This window comes from Myotis davidii, unplaced genomic scaffold, assembly GCF_000327345.1.
Source record: "Myotis davidii unplaced genomic scaffold, ASM32734v1 scaffold3486, whole genome shotgun sequence".
Lineage (NCBI taxonomy): Eukaryota > Metazoa > Chordata > Mammalia > Chiroptera > Vespertilionidae > Myotis > Myotis davidii.
The window spans coordinates 19340-41537 of NW_006297226.1; the positions used below are offsets into that span (position 1 = coordinate 19340).

Here is a 22198-nt window from a genome sequence, read left to right on the forward strand (position 1 = left end):
AAGAGTGACTCAACTATGTAGGTTTAAGGTCCGGCCTTCGCTCTCTGACACTAGAGTTTCATGTCCCTGTCTTTCTCTGCCCTTTCTCCCATCTTGTCCCCAAGTGCCAGGGCGTGATGACAGGCCCAGCCTCTCTAGCCATAGTGACCATAGTTCTTGAGCCAAAAATCGGGCCTCGTGGTATGTGATAAGTAGGCTTGTGCGGATGAGAATAACAGGACAGAATAGTTGGTCCTGGAGCAGGTCAGGTCAGTCCAGGGCACGTGGGCACCGCAGCTGACTGGGTCTCTCGGGGCAGATCCCAGATTCCTCTGTTGTCCTCTGAGAGGACCATATGGGGCTGCAAATCACCCCTTCTCAGTTCTCTAGGTGCCACCTGAGTTTCATCAGCCGTGGGTTCCCACCCACAAACTGCAGGCAACAATGTCGCCTGTCCAGCCAGGCCTGGCTCCAGCCAGACAGCACTCCCTCTCCCAGCTGTTGATGCAGCTGTGTCAGCCTGAGACCTCGGCTGGTGCACTTGAGCCCTGATGCAGAGGCTGGGTCTGGAGGAGCCACATGTTGGTCCTCTTACTCTTCCAAAATCCCCTTCCCCCATGAGCCTGCACCAATGGTGGCTTTCCCCCATTCTCCCCTTTACCCTTCCCGGGGAACCCTCCTTACCTACCCCACATGGATTCTGGACACTTCTGGGGTTCTGGCAGTGGAGGCTCCCTCTGGATGGCCACGCCCTACTCCCACACCCCTCCATGCAGCATTGTGGCTGCAGACATGGTCACAGGGATGATAAAGACTCTTGTGCTGGGTTTGAGGGAGCTCGAAATATCTGCAGAGAGGAGAATCCACTCACGTGAACCCTGAAAATGCATCTTTCTTTCCCTGCTGCAGCCCAGAGCGGGAGCCGGCAGCGGAGGCGGACCTCAGGTACTGTGCCCCAGGAGCACTGCCCTCCAGGCCCGGCTTCCTCAGGGGGGTCTCAGGCCAAGGAGAACTGTGGAAGGCAGGCCCCAGGAAGGAGCCATACAGGGCTCTGTGCTCCGAGGGGTGGTTTGGAAGCCACGGCGCATCAAGCTGCTCCTTCCCACCAGGTCATTTTTTAAAATATATTTTTAATTGATTTCAGAGAGAAGAGGGAGAGGTAGAGAGATAGAAACACCATTGGTGAGAGAGAATCATTGATCGGCTGCCTCCCACACACGCCACACTGGGGATCGAGCCAGCAACCCCGGCACGTGACCTTCGGTTCATAGGTCGGTGCTCAACCACTGAGCCACACCAGCCAGGCCCCACCAGGTCATTTTTATCTGATGCTCATCTTTTCCTTTTCTTTTTTAATTTGGGGGGGAGGGGCTGTCTTCAAAAGTTGCATCATACTAAGTGTGGTTTCCTTGGCTCCACTTTCTTTAAAAGTTCCGTTTGGAGAGTTCCCTGCTCATTTCAAAGTTGAATGGTTTGAGAGCTATTCAATGAAGGGGAAACCAAGGGTCCAGTGTTTGTTTGGTTCCCTCCTAGCTCTGGGTAGGACTCAGGAAGGGGTACAGTCTGCAGGGGTGGGGCATGTGGGGTATAGGGCAGGGAAGGGCCAAGGTCCCCCCAGACAGCTAACACCCAACACCCAAGCCTGCCCCAGGTCCTGGGGAAGAAGCCATCACCAGCGGCCACACATCAGATTTCCACCAACTGCACCTCCCACCTTAGTGCCGCCCCACCCACCTGCTCTGGCCTAAGCCATCACTTGGACAAGTGCCTCTGAGAATGCGCCCTGAAAATGCCTCCCTACTCCCACCCTGCTTTTCCCAGGAAGAGAGGCCCCGTGGCCTATGCTTCTCAGAAACCGTGGCTGCTAAACGCCACCGTGGAGGAGAACATCACCTTTGAGAGTCCCTTCAACAAACAACGGTAAAAGCCTCTGACAGGGAGGTGGGCTGGGGAGGGAGAAATTGACCGTGGCAGCATTAGCTACCTGCACCAGCCTCCAAGCCCCAGCCCTCTGCCCTGCCCCTCCATCCATGCCCCACACCCAGCCGTCCACGCTCCAGCCGGCTTAGCTGGATTCCAGCCTGGTCCATATGGTCCATCTGGAAACAATTCAGATGAGCCCTGGCATCAGGCAGCCCAACTCCCGGCCAGGGAGCTGCGGGAGCCCTGCTGCCCTCTCCTGTGGCTGGTGGGAAGGCCGACCCAGCTCCCCAGGAGTCTCTGTGCTCATGATTCCCTACCCCCCACCCCACTCCTTTCCCCTCCAGTGAACAATAACCACTGACATTGACTGAGCTCTTACCAGACCCAGTGCCACGCTCTTTGTACACATGACTTCCTCTAATGCTCACAGCAATCCCAGTAGGCAGGTACTATTCACATTCTCATTTTGCAGGTGAGGAAACCAAGGCTCAGAAAGCCTAGGTAACTTGCCCAAGGCCACCCAGCCACTAAGTGACGAAATGGGTCTCAAATCCAAGGCTGCCTGATACCCAAGTGCATGTCACCCAGACACTCTGATGCCTCCTCTGTGCACCCTGACTGGCACCTGCCAGGTGAAGAGCTGGCCCGAGAAGTATGAGAGGAGCAGGCTGGGCAAATATTTGACAAGCTATTATCACTACTGGCTAAACCAACCAGCAGTTATTTTCCCTGGCAGCGCCCCAAGCGTGGGCTCTGACTATCACTTTTCCCACTGCACAGGGGCCCTCGGTCCTCTCTTGTCACTTATGCGGTATATTTGCTGCCATCTAATTCCATCCTTCAAATATTTAACTTGCTCCAAGTCCGTGGAGCGTGCTGCCCTCAGCTGTTTTTAAGCTCACATGGTGTTTGCTTGCACCCAAGCAGGAGACCCATTAAAGCCATTGCTCACCCTGGCACAGCTGCCTGGAGGCTAATGACCCCCTGCTAGTGCTCAGGCCCCGCTCTGGTCTGGCTGAGCGGCTGTGTCCCCGCCCCACCCCACTCCAGGTACAAGATGGTCATCGAAGCCTGCTCCCTGCAGCCGGACATCGACATCCTGCCCCATGGAGACCAGACCCAGATTGGGGAACGGGTTAGTAGAGCCTCCAAGGGGTTATCTCAAAACTGGGGACCTCAACCTCCCCTGCTCCCCACCCATCACCACCACCAGGCCCAGACCCTTGTCATGGAGAGCAGGTACTTGGGAAATGAAAGAGGGTGAAGCAGAGGGTGCAGAGCTTCCTGCAGTGGGGTCAAAATCATCTCCTTGAACCCAGGCTGGGGGCCGTCCATGGCAAGTTTCCAGCCCTGCTTGGTGCAGAAAGCTTACCACCTTCCCAGGCTGGAGATGACTAACATCTCCTTCGTTCAGGCCCCGGGGATATACTGGGAGCTCCCACAGCACTGTGCTAGGCTTGGGGTTATGCTCTTTCTGTTCACTCCCCAGGCGGGGCCCCTCCTCCACACTTAGACAATAGGATTCTCCAGTTTCTGCCTCCTTGCATATAATAAAACCCCTACCTCCTCTGTCTTGGTTTTTGATGAGTCATCATATGGTCCCTACCACTTATATGATGACTCATCAAGGACTTGGAGATTATATGCCCCACTTCCCACTGAATTCAGGGAACATATAGAAGTGCCTTCTCTCTGCAATGTGAGGGGGGAACCTAGAGATGGACAGAGCCAGGCCTCCATCCCAGAGAGCTCACAGTCGAGTAGGTGCCAGGACAGTCTCTCCTGAGGGCTATGAGGGCGTGACCTTTCCTCCCCTTTGGTGACAGGGCATCAACCTGTCTGGTGGTCAGCGCCAGCGAATCAGCGTGGCCCGAGCCCTCTACCAGCATACCAACGTCGTCTTCCTGGTGAGTGCACCAGCCAGCACCTCCCTAGGGGCCCTTGTGTCTGGCTTGCCTCCCTGGCTCATTGCCTACACACACACACACACACACACACACACACACACACACACACACCATCACCAACTGCCTCACTCTTCAGGGACAAATTTCTTCTGCCAGAGATATTACTTATTCATCTGATTAATGGGGAAACTGAGACAAGGATAGTGCAAATGGCCCATTGTGAACTTCACACTGAGCTCCACAGTAGCCTTGAGGGAAGGCAAGTAGTAGTGACAGGCCAGTTCTCTGTAGGAGAGCCCAACCTATCAGTACTTACTTAGCCTAGCTGTGAGAATGACTAATACATTGAGTGTGTGCTGCCACTTCCCATCTTGTGCCCACAGCAGACATTGCTAGTTGATCACAGAATTTTTCCCACAGAAACTTGTCCTTGGAATCCTTCTCAACTGGGTAACCACTAGCCATCAGACATGAGAGCAAACTTATTAGCTATCCGTGTCCTACTTCATGCCAAGTTCTTTGTTAGGTGCCTTAGTTTATACTGGAAAACCACTGGTCTCAAAGGTGCAGATAGGGAGGCAGAGCTTACCTCTACTCAAGAGCCACAGCCTAGCTGAGAGTCAAATTGTGTGGCACCAACGACGAGGAGCCTTGTCCAGGAAGACAACTGTGAGGACTAGGGTACTCAGGGAAGGTTTTCTGGAGGAGGGCCTTGAAGTGTGGGTCACTTAAACAAGAGGAAAGAAGGGGCCATTTAGAGAGAGAATTGGAAGAGGAACCTCAGGTCTCTGATCCCAGCTTTATTCTCTCTTCTCCACAACACACGTAAACACTCCCTACTAAACACATGTCATTATGTCAGGTTCACAGTCTGTAACTGACTCATGTTCAGCACTTCACAAAGTCCTGGCTCATTCAGGATCCCATGTGAACTTTAAACAACCTTGTTAGAAAGAAGTAAAGTGGATATTGTAGTTGATTTCAGCAAACATTATTAAGGTACTACTTTGTACCAGGCACAAGAAGGTCTCAGTTTTCTTTTGGGGGGAAAGGGGAGCCTCAGTTCTTAGGGGCCTCATGTACATAAATATCAGATCTGGCTTTGGGCAGAGTATCGGTGGAACAGAGAGAAGGGGAGGCTAGGTGTGGGGGTCAGGAAAGGACACAGGAAGAGCCAGTGCTTGGGTGGAACACTGAAGGATGAGTGGGAGTTCGCCAGGCAGACAAAAAGTACATCAGACTCCAGGCAGAGGGAACAGTATAGACAAGGGCCTGGAATCGCAAGTTCCCTGGAAACCTGAAGTGATTGAAAGGAAGACTGAGCAGGTTGTAAAGGGCCTGGATTCCCATGATAAGGAATTCAGGCTTCATAGACTATGGGGAACCACTGTGTGAGAATGATACCTGATAACAGCCCCATTTTAAGATGAGGCAACTGAGGCCCAGAGAGCTGAGATACATTGTCCAAGGCCACACAGCTAATTAGTCCCTAGACCAGAGCTGATATAACTGCTGGTTTTTGCACTGTCACCCCCTCCCTTTGCACTTGCCCCTACCTTCTCCTCTCTGTCCAGGATGACCCCTTCTCAGCTCTGGATGTCCACCTGAGTGACCACCTGATGCAGGCTGGGATCCTCGAGCTCCTCAGAGACGATAAGAGGACAGTGGTCCTAGTGACCCACAAACTACAATACCTGCCGCACGCAGACTGGGTGAGGGGCCACAGGGACATCAAGCTGCGGGGGGCTGAGGTGGGAGAGGCAGTCTGCCATCTTCTAAGAAGTTAATGAGATGTCTCATAGCAGTGTCTGAGCAGAAGAGATCAGCCCTGGATGGCTTCGTGCAGACTGGGCAGATCAGGGAGACCTGCACAGCCCAAGGGTTTGCTATCACCTAGAGCTGCAGGCATTCCCATCCTGGCCTGGGGACCACAAGGGCTGGCTCTGAGAAGTCTCAGAAAGAAGTAGACATTCAGTTCCTACCTTCTGCATCCTGCTCAGTCACATATCTCTCCCCCTGGCCTTTGGGATGCCCACTAGATGGGAAAACCAGCTTCCTGCCATCCAGTGGGTCAGATTCAAGTTGATTTTACTCTTTACATATCTCATCCGCTGGCCTTTGGGATGCCCACTGGATGGGAAAACCAGCTTCCTGCCACCCGGTGGGTCAGATTCAAGTTGATTTTACTCTCCCCTCTGTGTGCCTTCGTTTTCCCATCTGGAAACAAACGATAGCAGTAGTAACAGGAACTTCCATATTATCGGTGGAATGCAATTTGTGAACCCCACATTTAACTAAATCCACATACCCCTCAACATCTACACATAGTTTCTTTTTAATTCATTGGAAAACACTTCGATTTTAAGATGGAAATCACTTGGCTTTTGACATCTGGGCCATGCCTAAACCCTACTCAGAGTTGCCCCTGAAAATTGAAGTCCTCCCTAAGCTTCAGGTCTGCCTGTGCCAATTGGCCCTTCTAATCCTCCCTAAATAAGTCTCCCTTCTACATGTAGCAAGACCTTTCCTCCACTATGGAAAAGGGGGAAACGTCCAAATTACAAAAAGAAAAAGCTATTGAAACAGGTGCAAGTTCATGTCTGAGTTTCCATAGTGACCTTAACGAGATTGTATGACAATCCTTAATCCAAAGAAGGGAAGCACGGATGTGCCTGGTTTCTTAGAGTATCAGTGGATAGGACTCCCGACACCCCTCCCTAGACCCCCAGGGGGTTTATGGGGGTGAGAGGAGCAGGGATAGGTGTCTAAATTAGTCACGAATCCACACGAGTGTGAAACACTGAGTGTCACAAATAAAATAAGTTTTATTGATTTCAAAGAAGCATGGCCACACATTTAAGCCAACAGGTGCTTTGCCAAAGCTGGTGGAACCTCTCAGACCTGCCTTTAGGAGGAGCTAAGGGTAGAATGCAATGAGCCCATTAAGTGTACAAAAACAGCTGCCACAGCTGTCTTGCAGATAACCAGGCAGCTTGACCAGGATGCACGAAGTTGCTCTGCAAACCTCCTATCAACCATGGGCAACCATTGAGAATTACCCCCCAGATGTACCAAACCCTAAATCCTGGGAGTGTGTTGGTGAGGGTAGGTTATCACCACCAGCTTGCTGCAGTGGGCAAACCAGAGGCCATTTGTGGTGGGAAAAGGATGTATATGTCCACCTCTGACTCCTCAGTCAGGCGGGGTGTGACCTCCACTCCATATCCCCAGCCAGCCCTCAGCAGGGTTTGTTACTGCCTTTCCAGATCATCGCCATGAAGGATGGCACCATCCAGAGGGAGGGCACGCTCAAGGACTTCCAGAGGTCTGAGTGCCAGCTCTTTGAGCACTGGAAGACCCTCATGAACCGGCAGGACCAAGAGCTGGAGAAGGTGGGTATATCCTTGGACCAAGCAGCCACCGCCTGAGAAGAAGGTTCTGCTAGACCTAACCTCATAAAGGCCTTCCTGCCCTCGCTGGTCCCAGGCACTCCCCCCCCCCCAAAGGACAGATGTGAGAGCGGAGTATAAACTTGCTTCTATCAGAGGATGAACAGTATCTGTGCCCACTACCCAAGGCAGAATCAGGAGGATGCCCTCCCCTTATCCTGAGATAGTCAGATACCATTTACTTCACAGAGTTTCAGAAAATCAATTCAAACTGGTTAAGCAAAGAAAAAAAGGGGGGGGTGGGGAGGGATTAAGGATTATTGACTCATGAAACCAGAAAGTCCAGGGTATCATAACCTCAGATAGAGCTGGATCCAGGCAGCTAAACAATGTCACCAGGGATCTGTTTCTCCCCATCCCTTGGCTCTGCTCCCCTCAAATTGGCTTCATTCCCATGGTAGCTGTGAGGGCCATTGGCAGTTTCAGGTTTACATTCTCACAGATCAACAACTGTCAGAAAGAGAGTGCCTCTTCCAGGATTGTTTAGCAAAAGTCCCAGGGCTGACTCTCATTGGCCCAATTTGATCAGGTGCCCACCTCTGACCGATCATTGTGGCCAAGGATGTGGAATGTGAGGATTGGGCAGTACTGTGTCATATGCTCACCCCTGGAGCCAGGGAGAATTGCCTGCTCTCCCATATCACAGAGATTAAGAATAGGGGAGAAGTATCTCCCCCAGGGACTTTGGGGAGTTGTTAGCTGATGGAGAAGGCAGTATGGGGGGTGAGGGTGGGGGGCTGTAGCTATCAATGGGGGATAAAAAAGGATGTATGTAATACTTTCAACAATAAAGAATAATTTTTTTATAAGACAGAGAAAGAGAAGGCAGTACAAACATGTGTCCATCTGGACCCTTCTAGAGGCAGGGGCAACCTGGAAATTGACACTGTTCGTTACCAGGGATGGTTGCCACCATCCTCTCTTTTTCCCTCTGCACACCTGAGAACATTAGCCAGGCCCCATTTGTCTTTCAGGAGACCATCGTGGAGAGAAAAGTCCCAGAGCCACCCCAGGGCCTGCCTCGGGCCATGTCCTCAAGAGATGGCTTCCTGCAGGATGAGGAAGAGGAGGAAGGTACAGACAGTGGGACTGGGACCACAATCATGGCCTGAGGTCTAACCATTCCCTGGGAGGCTAAGGTTTGAGTCCTGAGGGTGGTAAGATAGTATGCCTTTGATTTTACCCTTTGCCCTCTGTGTGCCTGAGTCTTCCCATCTGTAAGTGGGGAGAACACGCCCCCTGCTCCCCGCTCAGAGGACTGTGAAATGTGAAGCCACAGGGTGGGTTCTTGTGGCCTGCAGAGGAGGCAGCCGAGAGTGAGGAGGAGGACAACCTGTCTTCGGTGCTGCACCAGCGCGCCAAGATCCCGTGGAGAGCCTGCGCCAAGTATTTGTCGTCTGCTGGCATCCTGCTCTTGTCGCTGCTCGTCTTCTCCCAGCTGCTCAAGCACATGGTCTTGGTGGCCATTGACTACTGGCTGGCCAAGTGGACAGACAGCGCCCTGACTCTGAGCCCCATGGCCAGGAACTGCTCCCTCAGCCAGGTGGGGCCAGCAGCCCCAGGGCAAGGGCCTGGGGGGGGGTGCAGGGGGCTGTGAGCCATAGACACCCCCGGGACTCTGCCTCATTTTCTGCCTGGCCCAGGAATGCTCCCTTGACCAGACCGTCTACGCCTTGGTGTTCACGGTGCTCTGCAGCCTGGGCATCATGCTCTGCCTGGTCACATCTGTCACAGTAGAGTGGACGGGGCTGAAGGTGGCCAAGAAGTTGCAAAAAAAAAGAAGTGTCACCAGCCTGCTGAGCCAGCTCATCCTGGCTCCCATGAGGTACCCCTCTCCCCCACCATGCTGGGGCTATGGGCAAGTCACTATGATGTAGGCCTCAGTCATCCCATCTTTAAAATGGGGATATACAATCTCTGTCACAAGCTGTTGGGCACGATTCAAGGAGCCTCAGGTGTTTGTAAAAGTGCCCTCCTCAATGTAGAAAACAGAAGGAAATGGGCATTTATTCAGCCAGACACAGTGCTAGGCATTTTATATGGTTGACTCATCTAGTTATCATAACAGTCTTCCAAAGTGAGGGTCTGCAGGCTTTGCATAAATGTTAGTTTCCCTTCCCTAGGCAGGTACCATCTACCTATCTCCAACCACGGGTTCAGCTCTCCTCCTCTCTGTCCTCCCTCTGCCAGACTGCAGGTTCTGACACTGGGCACATGGTGTAGCTGCTCTAATCTTCTGTAATGACATGGATAAAAACCCTAAAGACCACTTGGTATAAAAGAAGTCACTGCCCAGCTGGCTAGCCAATTCGGCTTAAGAATCCACAGGCCAACAGGTCATCTGGCCCCATCCTTGTCAATGCCAGACCTTACCACCTGACTCCATTATTTACTTTTCAGCCTCTCTGTGGCCCAGAGAGATGGCCTCAAAGTTTATTTACCCTCTATTTGTCTCATATCTGGGGGTCTGAAATGCTCTAGTTAGGGTTAGGCCGGCTCTGTGTCACAGCTTGAGTGATGATAGACAGAGTGGCCTTGCAGGGTCAGCCAGCTGACAGGGTGTCCCCAGGGCCCTGTTCCCCTGACTGGTTGTCTCTTGGAGAGGACTCTATGTCCCGGGGAGGAGAGCTGCTGAGTGAGTCAGGCCTGGGGAGCAGCTGAGGAAGGTGGCAGTGGTCACACATGGGCTTGATAGTAAGAGAGGCCAGGAAGGGGCCAGCACCCCTTTGGGCTGCTGAGGGAATTCTCAGGGACTCAGGCCAGATGGCTATAGACCTGCAAAGGTTAGACCCAGGGATGACTCCAGAGACACCAAACTGAAAGAAATAACTACCCTCACTCAATAAACAGAAAAGATGAGTAACTTCTTCTGGTTGCCTCTTAGGTTCTTTGAGACCACGCCCCTCGGAAGCATCCTGAACAGATTTTCATCTGATTGCAATACCATCGACCAGGTACACAGGACTGTGACCCAGTCCTCCAGTTTGGAGAGAGGCCAGGCCCCTGTCTGTTGCTGGCTTCCCCAGATCCGGTGACGTGGGCCCTGGGGGAGGAACCCAGTGGGCCCCAATCTGATTATAATGCTGCCCACGGCCCCCTGTGAGGCCTTCATAATAAGGCTGAGGGAAACCACATCCAGTTGGCTTCCATCCAAGAGCCCCCTGGCTCACTCTAGGAAGGTTCCAACATATTCCAAACCAAGGAGACTGATTTTTAAAAATATATATCTTTTTATTGATTTAGAGAGGAAGGGAGAGGGAGAGAGAGATAGAAACATCAATGGTGAGAAAGAATCATTGGCTGCCTCCTGCACACCCCACACTGTGGAACAAGCCCGAAATCTGGGCATATGCCCTGACCAGGAATCTAACCATGACCTCCTGGTTCGTAGGTCAATGCTCAACCACTGAGCCACACTGGCTGGACCAAGGTGACTTTGTGGAGAATATTTATTTTGATTCAGCCTATGTTCTTTATTTACCGTTGTACTAGATAGTGAGAAGGCAAAGTCCTGCCTCCTGCCCTCAGCGAGCTCACAGTGAAGCTGGAGAGATAAGATGTGTTCCTATAATAGTGTGAGAGAGCAAAGCCTGGCAGCAAGTAACACACTGAACCTCATCAAATATGGAAACTCCCTGCCTCTCTCCCCTCCCTCCCTCAGCACATCCCATCCACGCTGGAGTGCCTGAGCCGCTCCACCCTGCTCTGCGTCTCGGCCCTGGCCGTCATCTCGTACGTCACACCCGTGTTCCTCGTGGCCCTCCTTCCCCTGGCCATCGTGTGCTACTTCATCCAGAAGTACTTCCGGGTGGCTTCCAGGTGGTGGCATCATTTGTCAGCCTCCGAGGTTGGGGGTGGGGAGCAGGGTGGGAGGTGCTTTGCAATGGCAGTTTGGTACTCTGGTTAGTCTTTATCATAAAGGTAGTAGGGTCTTGTTCCCCATGCAAAGGAAAACAGACATGAAGGAAATGAAGTATTCATATTCCACTCTCCTAATGTAAGCCTGTGTCAGCACACGGGCTGCAGCTAATACCTGGACTGTTTCCTTGGGAGCTATGGTCAGGAATGGAGCTGCTAGGTCCGGGGGTATGTGCGTGCTTATGCCCTTCATTCATTTTGCCAGAATGCATCTCAGGAGGGTTGTATGAGCCCCGTGACCAGACAGATTGCCGATGCGTGAAGTCAGAGGGCACCAGATGTGAGGGGTGTTATGGCAACCACACATTCCAGCCGCGTGGGTTAGGAGCCTCCTCACCAGGGAGTCGCTCACCACCAGCCTCATGATCACATTTGCCTTCAGGGCCTTGGAGCCACCGCACACCTCTCTTCTCCTCAAAATTTTCTCAGAACATCCCTAGGAATTTTTTCTGGGAATGATTCTATTTAACTCCTAGAGTCAAAGAATCCCAGGGACAATTTTAAAGAACTTCTAGGCCAGCGTTTCTCAAGATGCCAATTACAACCTAGCCATGGGTCATGAAATCAGTATCATAGATTATAAGCAGCATTTAAAAAGAAAAGAAATAAAACGGAAAATATCAGACCGTATTCACATAGTAACAGTAAGCTTTCCTTCATGGAAGCTTTGTTCTGGTGGCATAGGGGTGTGTTATGATATAAAATGTATTTCTTACTATGGGTTATGGTGAGAAAGACTAAGTACCTTTCCCAAGTCCAAAAGTTGGTTAAAAACTGGAGTCAAAATGCTGATTAGCAATAATAATAATTAAATTTAGGTACATTTTGGCCTCAATTACCTTGACCAAAGGATCAAGTCTTGTATAAATTGCGTTTTGCCTATTTGGTCCAGAATCCCCTGGTACCCACAATGTATCCATAGTGCACTGACATTCGCAAAACATGGTGGCTGTTTAAACACTACAAGCTGTTTTACAAAGTGCATTTCCTCTGCCCGGGTAACGGCCCTGTTCCCCTAGCACCCACTGTGGCCCTGGAGACGGTGTGTCCAGGAAAGGGGCTTTCTGCATCCCAGCCTGTCGAGGTGCAGCTGTGGAGAGCAGGAGCAATGCTGTTTCCATGGAAACTGCTGGCCTTGCCCCCTCGAGGAGCTCTTTAGAGTCTGACCTGACCTGTGATGTGCTGAAATCTATTGTGGTTATTGGGGAGGGACTGGAAGCTTTGGGGTTGCCTTTCTGTTCCTTCGACCACCTGTCTCAGGCTCAGGGTGGTCACCTGTGCAAGGGAACTAACCGTGCCTGCCCAGCCTCCCTGCGGAGAGAGGTTATGTGGCAGAAGCACAGGGACAGAGGTGCAGAGGAGGGGTCGGTGATGCCCAGGATAGCAGTGACTGTGCCAGCATGCGGGTTAAGCACTTTACTTACACGAGCTGTCCAGTCCTCGCAACTGCTTGGTGGGGTGGTACCAGTGACTGGTGAGAGCCGGAGATCTAGAGAGGCAAAGCCATTTGCCCACATGGTTAAAGGGGTGGAGCTCGGATGCAGACCCAGGCTGAGCCCAGAGCCTGCCCTCCTAACCATGGCGCTCTGTTCCCCGGCACAGGGACCTGCAGCAGCTGGATGACACCACCCAGCTCCCGCTGCTCTCGCACTTCGCTGAAACTGTGGAAGGCCTCATTACCATCCGGGCCTTCAGGTGCCAGATTCACCCCGGGGAGGGTAGTGGGGTGGCTGCGGGGTGGGGGTGGGGGAAGGCCTGGGTCACAGGTCATCAGATTCAGTTCTCAGAGCTCCACTTAGGAAGGCCCAGGGCATACATCTCCAAACCCCTCCTCAAACCCCAAGGCCCAGATCATGTCCCCCAGAGGGACAGGGCAGGTGGGCTCCACTGTATGATCCACTGAGAGGAAAACTCAGCCCCACAGCCAAGCCCGGGCCCCCTGTGACCTAAGGCAGAATTTCAGAACAAACGAGGCTGGGACAAGTACTCACACATCAATGTAGAAAGGATCTTACGTCATATGGGCAAGCATGAGGCCATCTTTGAGACTCTCCTAGCTCTGGCCAGTGTGGTTCAGTGGGTAGCACATCAGCCTGCACACCAAAGGATCATGGGTTGGATTCACAGTCAATGGCATGTACCTCCTGTAAGCCAAACACTGCTGAGTTCTTTCCATGCCCATCTCATTCATTCTGCCCTGCAATCCGAGGTAGTGACAGTCACTATTCCCATTTCTCAGACAAGGAAACTGAGACTCAGAGAGCTTATATTACTGTTCTGTGTAAGGCCTCTCCGCGCCCAGGCTTGAAGCTGCTCATTCATTCAACAACCTTTACTGAGCTTGCACCATGTGCTAAGCCCCATGCCAGGCACTAAAACAGAGATGAGTCAGATGAACCCTTGACCTGGAAGTGCGTACAGTCCAGACTTGGAGCAGGCCAGGACAAACCCATGTGACAGGTACTCTGAAAGTGCCTGGCTGGACACAAGCTGTGGGAGCACACAAGGGGAGGGCAGTCATGGAGGGCTTCACAGAGGGGGTAGCAATGGTGCTAGGACTCAAAGGGTGGGCAGAATTCACCAGGCTGGAGGAATGCCCTGAAAACGTCAGTGCCCCTGCCATCGTCTTGCCATCCTGAGTTGTGATGTTGGGCTGGGCGGGAACATTGAGGCTGCCTGGGGAGGCAGTGGCGGGGGTGCGGGGAGGGGGCTGTTATATTCATCTCTGACTGATATATTAGTGCATCTCTCCTCCAGCCAGACAGGTCAGACACCCCTGACCCAGATAGTTGGGCTCTGGTATTTAAGCCTCAACCAGAGAGTGAATCCAGGTTATTTTTAGGATGGCATAGCTGTGCAGGGTGTGACAGGAGCCCTGCGACACCAAGCCCTGTGTCTAAGAGTAACCCTAGGGCCCAAGGACCAGCTGGGAGGGTCCAAGGAGGTTGACATCTTCTCCCCTAGCCCCCAAAGTCCAGCTGCAGCCCTGGGAGAGATGCCCAGGTCCCTGGAGTTCACACCTTGGGACATCTGGGGCCAGTGGGAGAGCCTCTTAGGGGTCTTGTCTGAGTAAAACAGAGCGCCACTCCGGTCTTGGCTCTGCTCCCTGGTCATCCCCTACCCCTGCAAGCCTGTGCTGTCTCCCATCCAGAGGCTCCTTGGAGCCTGGCACATGACTCTAGGGCTGTGGTTCTCAACCTTCTGGCCCTTTAAATACAGTTCCTCATGTTGTGACCCAACCATAAAATTATTTTCGTTGCTACTTCATAACTGTAATGTTGCTACTGTTATGAATCGTCATGTAAATATTTGATATGCAGGATGGTCTTAGGCGACCCCTGTGAAAGGGTCGTTCGACCGCCAAAGGGGTCGCGACCCACAGGTTGAGAACCGCTGCTCTAGGGTCTCCTCCCTGCCCCCTTCTCAAGCCTGAACTTCCCCAGTTCCTTCAACTTCCAGACTCGTCAACACCCCCCGGGCCTAACCTCTACTCTAGATATTGGTGATGTCTGTCTTATAGCTGGTGTCCTGAAGGCTTCAGGCTGGCCTAGGGCAGGCAGACCCGCTCAGTAGGATCCGGGTAAATCCCAGTGTCCTGTAACCAGCCCCAGCCCCAGCCCGTGGTCGGCAGGGGAACTGCTGCCCAGCAAGGCCTCCCCCGCATTGCACTCACACAGTGGATGGTTTTTGAATAAATGAATGAAGAACTTTATAATCATCCCTTGGATGTGTTTAATTCATTGGCTTTTGCCCAGCAGCCCACCCTGTTGAGAGCTGAGTAGCATTTACTGATTGCACACTAGCCAAGTGCCAGGCCTGCATTAAGCGTTGTAACTGTGCTATTGCAGTAACTCTGCAGCACAGTTACTGCAGCCCCCTACTGAGATGAGGAGAAGAGGCCCAGAGAGGCTGAGGAACCAATTTGAGACTACACAGTCAGTGAGCGCTGGTGCTAGCTAGACTTGGAACCCAGGCCTGTCTGACCTGATTTTTCTAGGAGGCCCTGCTTTTTCCCCAAAAACCTTTCAGGAGTACCCAGCACTGGGCTCAGCGTTGGGCTCAGAGGTTGTGGCAGTCCCTGTAGGAACTATTACTATCTGATGAGGAAACTGAGTCTCAGTCCACACACACAGCCAGTAAGGAGTGGGCTGGACTCCAACCTGGGTCCACATGGCCCCAAAGTTGGGGCTCTTTCCACCATCACACACCTGCCCCAGACGCTCACACACCCTCACACACTCACCCAGCAGACGGTCACATACCCCGCGGACTTTCTCATCGCACACACCTGCACTCTCACATGCACATCTCACACACGCACTTGATCAAGCCCTGCAGGCATAGGGCTTCACACCCGCCTCAGCCACATCACCCCACACACATCCACGTGTGCTGTGCAAATGCCCGCTCCTCACCTCAGAGACTCGCTTTACTCTCTTGACACACAGAGTTCATCACAGGCCCTCCACCCAGAAATAACCGAAGCAGAACAAACACCTTCCAGGAGTGAAAAACCAGTGCCCACCAAGGCTTGTCTGGAGTCCCTCTGAGTCCCTCACTGCGTCCCTGGGAGCAGTGCTGAAACCACTTTCATTCATTCCGTTACTCATCATCAAGCAAGTGCCCAAGCCAGCCAGGTCTGAGGGGTGGCCAAGGAGAATGGTGTCAGGAGCCCAGGCTGGTCAGAAAGAGGAGGCAGACCCATGTGCAGTAACCCCAGGAGAGTAGTGATGAGGGCACGAGGGCAGGAAAGAAGCCTCCAGAGTTCCTTGTACAGACAGGTCTCATCTACCCTAGAGCGTAAGGGCAGGTTCCCACAGGCTACATGGCCCAAATTATTCTCTCAGACCATCATCCTCCCTCCAGGTACGAGGCCCGGTTCCAGCAGAAGCTCCTCGAATACACAGACTCTAACAACATCGCCTCCCTCTTCCTCACGGCTGCCAACAGATGGCTAGAAGTCCGCATGGCAAGTGCCACCCACCCCCACCCTGGGCCCCAGGACAGGGGCTTCTGATAGGGGTGTGGAGCTCTGCAGAGCAAGGGCCAAACATGGACCAGAGGGTGGGAAGAGTGTGGAATACCACCAGCTCATGTGCACATGCAGGGCGGGCACCGAGGCCTCCTGCCTCTCCCAGCCCTGGTGGTCCTCCCAGTGTCTGACCGGAGCCCCCCCTTGTTCTCCATGTTATTGCCTGGGGACTGCGAATCTGAGGTGTGAATAGTGAGAATAGGTGTGTGTTTAACTCTGATGAGTGTGTGTGTCTGAAGTGGGTCATATGACACTTATGTTGTGTACATGTGTGGGCCAGCTGGTGAGACACGTGTGCAGGTGACTGGGGAGCAGGGGGAGCATAGCTGTGTCCTGGGGCTCTTTGTCTCCTGGGGCTCCGGCCTTCACAGGCCTCCTGTGTGTGCTGACATTTACCAAGCCCTGGGGCTGGGGTTGAGTCTCAGCTGAGCTTCTCTCCGCTCTGAAGGGGACGGGGGAGGTCACTGTGGCTTCAGCCCCCAAGGGCCCAAGCCAGCCCGTCCCTCCACAGGAGTACATTGGTGCATGTGTGGTCCTCATCGCGGCCGTGACCTCCATCTCCAACTCCCTGCACAGGGGGCTCTCTGCCGGCCTGGTGGGCCTGGGCCTCACCTACGCCCTAATGGTGAGTGGCAGCAGCCAGGTCAGGGGCGGGATCAGAAACCACACTCAGGGAATCCTGGGGCACCTCTCCCAAATGAGACACCCCCGGGCCTTGCCCCAAGCTGCTCTGAGTCAGATGCCAGAGGGACCATGCAGGAAGGAGAGCCCAGGCCCCAGACGGATGGTGGGTGAGGAACTCATGTCTCCCTGTGCCTCTGGAAGGGCCACCTGAACAGCCAGCCAGTGGGCAGCAAAAGATATGGGGCGGGGGTGGGGGGAGATAGGCCCTCCTCAGCCATAAGAAGAGCATCCTGGTGGCCAGGGATAGACCACGTGGTCACTGATGTGACTGGCTCACTCCCCACAGGTCTCCAACTACCTCAACTGGATGGTGAGGAACCTGGCGGACATGGAGATCCAGCTGGGGGCCGTGAAACGCATCCACGGGCTCCTGAAAACGGAGGCAGAGAGCTACGAGGGGCTGCTGGGTGAGGGGTGCAGGAGGGCTTCTGGGGAGAGGGCCAGGAGGAGGGGTGTGTTTGGGTGGAGGGGAACAGGAGGGAGCCTGGGGGAAGGGTACTCCTGGATGTGGCCCTTGCCTGGTGGCTGACTCCCAGCCCGGCTCCCAGCACCCTCGCTGATCCCCAAGAACTGGCCGGACCAAGGGAAGATCCAGATCCAGAACCTGAGTGTGCGCTACGACAGCTCCCTGAAGCCCGTGCTGAAGCACGTCAACGCCCTCATCTCCCCAGGACAGAAGGTCAGGGAGGAGGGCACAGGGCGGGCCACCCCACAGAGTCACCTCGGGGCCCTCCAGGGTCCTGCAGTTCTCACGCCCATCAGAGCCCCCAGGCCCCTCACCTGACATGGCTCAGCCCACCTCCCCCATCCCTCCGTCTCCCCTTCTCCTCTGCTGCCCTCACTCACTCACCCAGGAGGACACCTCAGACTCCCCTGGTTAAAGCGGCTTTGTCAGCACCCCCCAAGCCCGCTGCCAATGGTCAGACTGTCCCAGGGCACTGCCCCCTGAGCTTCAGAGCAGGGCCTTAGGGGCAGAGTGTGAGGCCACCCTTGTCCCAGGGAGGGAACCCTCATCTGGCCCTCTGCCCTGCCTCTCTGACTGATTCCCTCTTCCTACCCCCACTCTGCTCTCTCTGCCACTGCCCCGCTCCTTCCATCTTTCTGTCACTATCTCTGTCTCTGTCTTCGTTCTTTATTGTCGTTTCTGTTGGTACCCAAGGGCCAGGAAGCGATGCGGACAGAGATGGCTCCAGTTTAAGGTGGGACGCACAGACACAGCCTGCACACCACACTCAGCCACCCAGGCCTCCTGCCACACCCGTGCACAGAGAGACACACTAGTGCCCCCAACTCTCCTGCAGCCAAGTACCAGGCACAGCCAGGCCCATGCCCAGGCCCAGGCAAATGGGCATCTACACCTGCACTTGCTTGCGGGTCTCCATGGGAGCCCCCTCTGGACCCACTGCAGGAAACAAGTCCAAACCCGGGCCCAGCCCTGGCCGAGCAGAAGCTGCTGAGAAAGCCAGGACAAGAAGATGCCCTGTGACCCCCCAGCCCCGCGCACCCCCATAGCTAGCACCAGAGGCTCCCGGCACCCCCAGGCTCCCAATGCCCTCGCAGCTTACCTGTTCCTCTCTTTCCAGATCGGGATCTGCGGTCGCACCGGCAGTGGGAAGTCCTCCTTCTCTCTCGCCTTCTTCCGCATGGTGGACATGTTCGAAGGTGAGTGGCGTGGCCGGCACCCCACAGGCTCCCACAGCCCCCAGATGAGCCTCAGGCCTAGTGTATGGTCAGATGCACAGGAGCCCCGGCCATCAGTGTCTTCCCCTGCATCTCATGGGGACCCCAGCCCCAGCACCATGGTGCCCCCCCCCTGTAGCATGGTCTCCACGCAGGGCGCATCATCATCGATGGCATCGACATCGCCAAACTGCCGCTGCACACCCTGCGCTCGCGCCTCTCCATCATCCTGCAGGACCCTGTCCTCTTCAGCGGCACCATCCGGTGAGCCCCGGGGCCCCGCCCAGGCCCGGCCCAGCTCCATCCATCGAATCTGAAGCACAAACTGGAGGGGTGAACAAGGCTGGGAGCATGAGGGCCTGGAGCTGGTTCTTCAGAGTTTACCCTCATGCCCTTCTCTTTCTCCTTAGGCCTGGGCAGGCCCTGGTCCCTGGGGTACCCCTCCCCTCAGGTCTGGGGTGCCACCACCTTAGTGCCCACCTCCCAGCCAGACCCCCAAGTCCATCAGTTCTCACTCACTGCTCCCTTCAGCAGCCTCACGCTCTGCAAGGCCCATGGGGATGGAGCCAGGACTCTGCTCCCCTCCCTATGGGGCTTTCCGTGTCACCCCCCAGATTTAACCTGGACCCAGAGCGGAAGTGCTCCGACAGCACCCTGTGGGAGGCCCTGGAGATAGCGCAGCTGAAGCTGGTGGTGAAGGCGCTGCCAGGAGGCCTCGGTAACTACTGCGGGCTGAGCGGCTGGTTGGGCACTAACGGACGCCTGGATGTCTGAAAGGCCTGGGGAGGGAAAACCTATGCCTTGGGTTTGTCCAGAGTTTGGAGTCTGAGGTCTGGCAGGACCCCAGAGACCATCTAGTCCTCGCTCTCCCCATTCAGGAGCTCAGAGGTCAAGTGACTTGCCCCGGGTCACACAACGGTCAGTTCAGGGCCTGGCACCGAGAGGACAGTAGGGGTCCCTGTGAGACAGAGCTTCCAGGTCCCCAATCCCATGGCGGGATTCTCAGTCCCACCCTTCCCTGTCCACCTGCCTGCCCAGTCCTCCTGGAAAGAGGAAGGAGAGAACCATCTGGGGAATCACAAGCGCAGGGCGCTCCTGGAGGTTCCTGGGAGACTGCCCCACCCAGGTTGCTGCATTTGCTGCGGCCCCTTTGGCAGCAGAGGCTGGCCACGCCTTGGCTTCAGAGAATCACGCCACCAAGGCCCCCACACGTGGGGCACACGCTCAGCGCACACAGCCCTCCCAGAACTGCCCAGGGCCCAGCAGCACACACTCCAGAGGGGGCTCTTCTCGTTGTAGCCCATGCAGGTGGCATCCGTGTTGTTGTGTAAGGCACGGCAACCCTACACACCTGGACTCACCACACACACTCACATATTTGCTCCTGTACAGACATTTCTGAGCCCCCACCCCCCAAGCCACACTATCTACTCTACTCACAACCCAAGATTCACTCAGCCCTGCTCCTCTCCTGGGCTGATTTCAGATGCCATCATCACAGAAGGCGGGGAGAATTTCAGCCAGGGCCAGAGGCAGCTGTTCTGCCTGGCGCGGGCCTTTGTGAGGAAGACCAGCATCTTCATCATGGACGAGGCTACGGCTTCCATTGACATGGCCACGGTTGGTCCTGGGCACATCCACAGGGTGGGGGGCTTGGAGAGGGTGGGTGGCTTAGGGGGAAATTTACATAAAGTAGCCCTGAAGTCCAAGATGTTGCCTTGAACATCAAGGCCATTTGTGGCAGACAAGGCAAAGGGCTGGGGACCCTGACTCAGGCATGTCCATAATCCACGTACACACAAGCTGCCCACGCAGATCCACAGCAACTTCACACCTGTCCCCCACTACAACACCCCCCACATAAGCTCACAGCACACACACAAGCACAGAGCTGAGCTCCTTGAATGCTAGGAACCTGGTTGGTCCTATGTGGACTAGGGCCAGACAGAGGGAGGAGGTGGGGCTAGGATTGGGGTCCGATGGGAGCTGGGCCACAGCTCTGGGCCCCACATCCCCAAAGCTAGGCCAGACCACAACCCCTGGGCAGGTAAGCCAACAGCTGCTGCTCCAACCTGGCAGGAAAACATCCTCCAGAAGGTGGTGATGACAGCCTTCGCAGACCGTACCGTGGTCACCATTGCGGTAAGGGGCCCGTTGAGGGGGTGCAGGGTGGACACCCAGTGAAAGAGCAGCCCTTGGGCTCACTGGGACCTGGTAATCAAGAGGGGACCCTGGGGCAGGGCAGGGTAAGGAGTCTAGAAGGCTGGCAGGGACCCTGGATTGCAGGATTTGGAGTGGGGAGGATTTGTACCTGCTGTCCTCAGACCTCCCTTTCTTTCTTCAAGCTCCAAGCCCTCCTCCTCACCCTTTCCCAACGCTCAGTGAGCTAGGCTAGGGTTACATCTCCATAGGAAATGGGGGGTAGGGGTCTCTGAGACTTGAAGCCTGAAGTCTGGGGCAGAGCTGAGACCTGGTGAAGGGAGAGGGAGGCTTGGAATCACAGCCACCTCAGAAAAGGGCAGTCACGGCCGAGCCAGGACATTCTGGCCACATGCCTCCTCCTCCTCCAAGCTGCAGGAAGGATGCCCTCAGCTGCCCCGGCCTTCCCCCACCACCCTGACCAGCCCCCTCCTGCTCCATTCAGCACCGTGTGCACACCATCCTGAGTGCAGACCTGGTGATCGTCCTGAAGCGTGGCGCCATCCTCGAGTTCGACACGCCAGAGAAGCTGCTCGGCAGGAAGGACAGCGTCTTCGCCTCCTTCGTCCGTGCAGACAAGTGACCTCCCGGAGCCCAAGTGCCATCCCATGCCCCATCCTGGCCCCGCCTCCCACCTGGGTTTTCTAACTGTAAATCACTTGTAAATAAAGAGATTGATTATTTCCTACCAGAGGCCTTCGATCTGGTGGGCAGGGGCTGGGCGGACTGTGCGTCCAGTGGAGCCAGCATGATTTTGGCATCAAGCAGACCTGAAGAAGCTGTGTGAGCTCGGGCAAAGCGGCTTTCCTTGTCTGCGAAGTGAGGGTTGTAGTAGTGTCCTAGGGCTGCCATCACAAACTAGCAAGGACTGCATGGCTTAAACGACAGAAATTTATTTCTGACAGTGCAGGAGGCTGGAAGTCCAAGATTAAGATATCGAAGATTTGACTTCTCCTGAGGCCTCTCTCCTTGGTTGCAGACAGCGACTGTCCAGCTAATGTCCTTACATGGCCATTCCTCTGTATGCACATCTGTGGTGTCTCTCTCTTTTCTTGTTAGGATGCCAGTCATGTTGGATTAGGGCCCTGCTCCTATGACTTCATTTAACCTAATTACCTCTTCACAGGACCTTTCTCCAAATACGGTCACATTTGGGGGGTGGCCTTCAACATATGGGACAACACATAACAAAAGTTATAGCATTTTGTGATTATCTCATCAGATAAGGTAGCAGATCTCCTTATAGCTTGGTCCCCTTCCTTCTCACTTTAATTCCTGAACTGAAATTGTGGGACCCCAAGCACCTTGGATTAGCACTATTTCCCCTGCAAATGACAGGAAACCCATGTGGCTTAAACAGAAACTAGAGTTATTATCATATATGACTGAGAAGGGCAGGAGGTGTGCTACTTCAAGCATGCTGGATC

At 54.4% G+C, this 22198-nt stretch overlaps 1 protein-coding gene across 6 annotated transcripts in view; it reads left to right on the forward strand.

Moving 5' to 3' along the window:
* LOC102759330 (ATP-binding cassette sub-family C member 8) overlaps window positions 1-21459 on the forward strand; it is a 33837-nt gene extending 12378 nt beyond the window's left edge. For 2 of the 6 annotated variants that reach the window (XM_015570017.1, XM_015570018.1), the window contains exons 8-29: window positions 889-924; window positions 1801-1899; window positions 2953-3037; window positions 3729-3809; window positions 5384-5521; window positions 7076-7201; window positions 8233-8332; window positions 8560-8801; window positions 8902-9083; window positions 10143-10212; window positions 10920-11077; window positions 12779-12871; window positions 16043-16145; window positions 16720-16833; window positions 17179-17299; window positions 17441-17571; window positions 18476-18554; window positions 18728-18836; window positions 19187-19290; window positions 20059-20192; window positions 20652-20714; window positions 21144-21459. In XM_015570017.1, coding sequence (XP_015425503.1) covers window positions 889-924; window positions 1801-1899; window positions 2953-3037; window positions 3729-3809; window positions 5384-5521; window positions 7076-7201; window positions 8233-8332; window positions 8560-8801; window positions 8902-9083; window positions 10143-10212; window positions 10920-11077; window positions 12779-12871; window positions 16043-16145; window positions 16720-16833; window positions 17179-17299; window positions 17441-17571; window positions 18476-18554; window positions 18728-18836; window positions 19187-19290; window positions 20059-20192; window positions 20652-20714; window positions 21144-21419 — 2644 coding nt within the window. In that variant the 3' untranslated portion in view covers window positions 21420-21459. Of the gene's footprint in view, window positions 1-888; window positions 925-1800; window positions 1900-2952; window positions 3038-3728; window positions 3810-5383; window positions 5522-7075; window positions 7202-8232; window positions 8333-8559; window positions 8802-8901; window positions 9084-10142; window positions 10213-10919; window positions 11078-12778; window positions 12872-16042; window positions 16146-16719; window positions 16834-17178; window positions 17300-17440; window positions 17572-18051; window positions 18371-18475; window positions 18556-18727; window positions 18837-19186; window positions 19291-20058; window positions 20193-20651; window positions 20715-21143 lie in introns of those variants that run through there. The other 4 variants (XM_006773035.2, XM_006773036.2, XM_015570020.1 and 1 more) reach the window with 3 other exon arrangements.
* The last annotated feature ends 739 nt before the right edge of the window (window positions 21460-22198 follow it).